The sequence below is a fragment of the Danio aesculapii genome, chromosome 3, assembly GCF_903798145.1.
Source record: "Danio aesculapii chromosome 3, fDanAes4.1, whole genome shotgun sequence".
NCBI classification, from domain to species: Eukaryota; Metazoa; Chordata; class Actinopteri; order Cypriniformes; family Danionidae; genus Danio; species Danio aesculapii.
This window is the reverse complement of record NC_079437.1, coordinates 30,205,339-30,211,338: the sequence shown is the minus strand read 5'-3', so window position 1 is coordinate 30,211,338 and position 6,000 is coordinate 30,205,339. Positions and strand designations below refer to the sequence as shown.

Below are 6,000 nucleotides of genomic sequence, written 5' to 3'. Positions count from 1 at the left end.
ATTACTGAGACTGTGTATGTGCCAGTGTCGATCTTGTGTGTATATGAGAGAGAAAGAGCAATACAAAAAGAATTTTTGTATTGAAATGTAATCTCATTGTAAAAGGACAGAAATAGTTACCCTGAAAACAGCTTCATGTTAAAACATTCATCAACCAATCAGAATCGAGTATTCAGCAGACCTGTTAGAATGGCAGAGACTAGTAGTCATTGACTTCCAAAGTATTTTTTGTTCCCTGCTATGCATGTCAGTGGTTACCTGTTTCCAACATTTTTTAAAATATCTTCTTTTGAGGTTAACAGAAAAAGTCAGAAAACTCACTCAACAGCTTGAGTGTTAAGAGTGAATGAGTAATTTTCCAATATCTCTTTAAGCAAATTAATGCAGTGTATTATGTTAAAAAAAGTTTTGTAAAAAAGAAAAGACCACTGCAAAGTACAAAAGAAATGTGCCAAAAACATCAAATAAATAGTTTCTACAATTAGTTTCACTACAATGAAAATCAGTTACTCAGATTACCCAGCATTGCCATGTGTGATGATCAGTATTATTAAATCTCTGTCCATCAGAGTCACCGTCTACAGGAGAAAATCAGAAAACTCTGGATGAAGTTGGCTGTGGTCTTCAGGCTTGTTAGAGCATGAGGAAAGGAGGTGTAGACTGGGATGAGGAGCAAGAGAATGGGCAGGTGATCAGGTGCCCAATAGCACAGCAGAGGGAAGGGCCGCTCACAAAACACATGGACGTCCAGCAAATAAATAAAGGCCAGCAGGCAGATTGACCAGTGGTGCTGCTTGACTCTCACTTCACCTGTTTGCTGCCACTAAAACTGTCTGTCTGTTGGTCAACATGCTGGTCCAGGCACTCCTGCAGACCTCTCTGGTCCTGTGGCTGGTACAGAGCACCATACAGGGAGGTAAGACACATGTTCTTCTGAAGGACTTGCTGAGGAGGTTTTATGGTGGATGGAAAAAAAAAAAAAAGAGGAGACTTTGTGGATGCTGGAGAGGAGCAAAATCATTGTAATTATGATTAAAAAAACAAAATTAAACCAGATGCACAAACCTTGTAATCAGTGTTAAGTACAAAGTAATTGAATTCTTTTCCACTGAAAATGTAAATTAACTTTTAGGTCATTTAATTAGTTACTTAATATATACTTGCCTAAAATACTGCATTTCTGTATAAATCAAGAGAAGCAGAGTAATTGTAAATAAATATAATATGTATTCTACAAATACACTACCGGTCAAAAGTTTTTTTTTTAAAGAAAATTATTTTGTTCATCAAGGCAGCATTTGTTAAATGTAAAAAAAATAGTTAAATTGTTAAACATTTATTTAAATTTTAAATAACTGCTTATTGTATTTATAGTTTCAAATGAAATTATTACTCCAGTCATTATTGCTTTGATTACTATTACCATAATAATAATATTAATAATAACAATAATAATTAATATTAGAGTGATTTCTGATCATGTGCCTCTGAAGACTGGAGTAATGAAGCTGAGAAAAAAAATCTATGGAATAAATGATTAAATTAGATGATAAACTACTTTTGAACAGTTATTTTATAGTGCAATAACATTTCACAATTTTACATTTTTTACTGTATTTTTGATGAGATAAATGCCGCCTTGGTGAGAAGGATAAGCTTATTTTAAAACATTTAAAAAAACCTACTGACCTCAAACTTTTGACCGGTAGACTGGTGGACTTAATATCTAATAGTAACTTTATTAATCAATTTAAAAACAGATGAATAAACATGCTTTAGGAACAATAAATTGAGTAGAAAAGTAAATGTCAACATATCGTATGTCTAAAATTTGGTGTCATTATTACTTTATAAGATTTTTTGATTTGATATATACAGTTGAAGTCATAATTATTAGCCCCCCTTTTAATTTTTTTTCTTTTTTGAAAATTTCCCAAATGATGTTTAACAGAGCAAGGACATTTTCACAGTATGTCTTTTTTTAATGAAACCGTATTGTTTCATTTCGGCTAGAAAAGCAGTTTTTATTTTTTTAAATACAATTTTAAAGTCAAAATTATTAGCTCCTTTAAGCAAATTTTTTCCGATAGTCTAAAGAACAGACACACAATAACTCGCCTAATTACCCTAACCTGCCTAGTTAACCTAGTTAAGCCTTTAAATGTCACTTTAAACTGTATAGAAGTGTCTTGAAAAATATCTGGTAAAATATTTATTTAGTTAGCGTTAAATGACTTATTGAGTAATTGTTACTTTTCAAAGTAATTTAAATACAGTTTTAATTATGTAATTAGTAATAAATTACTCTTTTGAAGTAAGTTACCCAACCCTCAACACTGCTTGTAATACTTGTAATGCGGTCTTAAAAGTTTTGTCTTTGAATTATTATAACCAAGACGCACAAAACTCAGTTGCACAAAATGGTCAAGGCGGTGGCTCAGAATCTCACTGGTATAAGTCGAGACTGGGTCAGTCAGTTGGCATTTCTGTGTGGAGTTAGCATGTTCTACTTATGTTCATGTGGGTTTCCTCCGGTTGCCCCCTAAAGACATGTGCTATAGGTGAATTGAAGAAACTAAATTGTATGAGTGTGTATGGGTGTTTCCCAGTACTGGGTTGCAGTTGGAAGGGCATCCACTGCGTAAAACAAATGCTGGATAAGTTGGCAGTTTATTCCACTGTGGTGACCCTTGATGAATAAAGAGACTAAGCTGAAGGAAAATGAATGAAAATTTTAGACTGGAGCAGTTTGAACCAGAAAAGACTACCTGGTTAATTAAGCTAGCTCTTAAGGCAGACTCTTAACATTGTGTTTTTGCAATTGACACCATATTAACTTAAAACTGGACTAATTATGATGGAAAAAAGTATCAGTGTGATGATGCAGAGGTTTTGAGGGTAATTCCAGGTTGGTCTGGCCCATGTACTCAAGCCCTTGAGGGAAGCCCTCGGGTTCAGCTTTGTGGTCTTGGCTGCTTAGAAAATTACTTTTTTATTTAAACTGGCACTAAAACTAGAGCACAGAGTAGCGTGAATTTATTATAAAATCAGAGAAAATAAAAAATGGTACAATCTCTTTCTTGATAAAGCACTTTGTGTTGGTTAAAATGAAATAAAGAATGAATCCTGAAAATGTAAGCTTTCTTAGAAAACAAAGAAAAACATCTATTTGAAAATATTTAATGATTTGTTTGTTAACCTGCAGTCCACCAATAACAAAACTTAGGAATTCTCTATCTCTCTCTTTTTATTGTATTTTAATTAAATATTGAAAGCTCATATGGGTTCAGTTGTTGGGTTCAAGTTTTGTTGTGAAGCATACTGAGATAACATGTATTATACGGTATGTAACTGAGAATTAAAATAAAAGAAATCTTTTTCTCATTAGATTTTACTGTTATTTTATATTATACGACTTTGATTAAATGCTCTGTTTTATGCTGTCATAGTGCAGAGCTGACCTGAGATCTGTTTGCATTTGTTGCATGAGTTGGTTTTCTGAACTGAGGCTTTTTTGTTGCTAAAGTTAATAGAATATTTTAAGCAAATCTAGCCTCTAAGTGTTTATTTAGATTTATTTATGCTGCTGAAACATGTATATATATTTTATATCACACAAAGTTATGTTCTGAATCTTTAATAGTGCACTCAGGTTTAAGTGGGTTTAATCACACAATGGTATACATTTTCAGAAGAACATTTTAACTAACAATTATTAAAATAGCAATATTCTGTAAGTGTGAAGGACATTTTAATAATTCAAAGCACTTTTTTTCTATTATTAACAACAGACTTTTGTTTTTTTTTTAATAAAATTTTATATGGATTAATATGGTAAAATGTTCTTCATGGAGTCTCTGATGACAATGAAAGACCTTTACCTATAAGAGTGTAGGGTTATTTGGGATTTTACATGTTTTAACCAAATTTAGTTTCATTTCTGTGTATATTTATAACTAATAATTATATAGACATACAAATTCTACATTTATAACGTGTATTATTAATTTAAAATAAGAAATCAATTTAATTTCAACTGAGTAATTAAGAGATAAAAATCATGAGGAAATATGAGTAACTACATTTTGGTGCTTTGACAAATAATAATGAGTGAAGCCAAACAGTTAAGATAACAGGGATATTTTGGAATAAAAGAAAAGCCATTATTTCTGATCATTTTAATATTAGGCTAATATCAACCTATTTCCTACAGTAAGTTCTGATATAATACGCCACAAAACCGATTGCAAGTCTACAAATTTCTTAATGCTGCATATTTTACGTTTTTATATGTCTTAACGTGCATATATTTTGCCTACGTTTGAACTCTTTAAAAAAATATACAGTCAAGCCCAAAATTATTTATGTCAGGTGTATATACAGTTAATGTCAGAATTATTAGCCCCCGTTTTTTCTTTTTTAAATATTTCCCAAATGATGTTTAACAGAGCAAGGAAATTTTCACAGTATGTCTGATAATATTTTTTCTTCTGGAGAAAGTCTTGTTTTATTTTGGCTAGAATAAAAGCAGGATTTAATTTTTTAAAAACCATTTTAAGGTCAATTTAAGGGTCATTATTAGCCCCTTTTAAGCTTCCAGATAGTCTACAGAACAAACCATCACCTATACCAGTGTTTCCCAACCCTGTTCCTGGAGGCACACCAACAGTACATATTTTGGATGTCTCCCTTTTCTGACCCATTCATTTCAGGTTTTGGAGTCTCTTCTGATGTTATAAGATGATTCAGGTGTGTTTGATTAGGGAGAGGTTGAAAATGTGGACTGTTGGTGTGCCTTCAGGAACAGGGTTGGGAAACACTGACCTATACAATAACTTTAGATTAGATTCGACTCAACTTTATTGTCATTACACATGTACAAGTACAAGGCAACGAAATGCAGTTACGGTCTAACCAGCAGTGCAATAGCAGCAAGTGCAGGATACAGGTATAAGTTATAAAGTGCAGTTATAGAAAAACTATGGTAATATTTACAGATGGATGTACTATCAACATTATATACAGGTTGTATTAGCTATGAACAGATTTACAATAAATGAATATATGTACAGGATGCTATTAATAATCAGGAGTGGCAGATAGATAAACAATTACAAATGTCCATGTGCAGGGGGTATGTACAGTTCAGATAAGTGAATCAGTGCAATGTAGTGCAATGAATATGTGCAAACTTTAAATGTGCAAATGTTAAATAGTGCAGTGATTGTGAGGAGAACTTGCCAAATTACCCTAACCTGCCTAGTTAACCTAATTAACCTAGTTAAACCTTTAAATGTCACTTTAAGCTGTATAGAAATGTCTTGAAAAATATCTAGTCAAATATTATTTACTGTCATCATGGCAAAGATAAAATAAATCAGTTATTAGAAATGAGTTATTAAAACTATTATGTTTAGAATGTGCTGATAAAATCTGCTCTCCTTTAAACAGAAATTGGGGAAAAAATAAAGAGGGGGGCTAAAAATTTTGACTTCAACTGTATAACTTTGTGCTTGATTTGTTTATTAAAAAAATTAAAACCTTAAGTTATTAAACCGGTCTTTATTATTCATTGTTATGTTCACCAAGACAGCTGGTTCTTGTGGAAATGCGACACTGAAATGTGATGAGAGTTTGTGGTGAAGCAAAGCACTGAAGTGTGCCATTTTCTCCCTCAAGTTTGTGCCAGGAAGGACAAATCAATACGATGAGAAAAGTAACAGTGAGGCTGACAGATATGAATCATAGTTTCCTGTGCTGTCCATATCAGACACAGTCTACTGTATAGACAATCAAAAGTCTCCTTGGTGCTCCATGGTAAAAGATTTCATTTAGCTTAGCACTGTCTGTATGATGGGATTGCGTCATTTAAATGTTCAGCCAACAGTATCTAGAGTACATCTAGAGAATTACGCAACAAGATGCACATAACGACTCTACGTTAAATACCTGACAGCTCTGCTAAATGGAGAATAAACACCTCTAGTTGTGAGTCATGTC

The 6,000-nt window shown here is 32.6% G+C and overlaps 1 protein-coding gene across 11 annotated transcripts in view; it reads left to right on the top strand.

Moving 5' to 3' along the window:
* Positions 1–767: 767 nt before the first annotated feature.
* LOC130221235 (uncharacterized) overlaps positions 768–6,000 on the top strand; it is a 29,399-nt gene continuing 24,166 nt past the window's right edge. For 9 of the 11 annotated variants that reach the window (XM_056453616.1, XM_056453613.1, XM_056453615.1 and 6 more), the window contains exon 1: positions 768–916. In XM_056453616.1, coding sequence (XP_056309591.1) covers positions 850–916 — 67 coding nt within the window. In that variant the 5' untranslated portion in view covers positions 768–849. The remainder of the gene's footprint in view (positions 917–6,000) is intronic. The other 2 variants (XM_056453620.1, XM_056453619.1) reach the window with 1 other exon arrangement.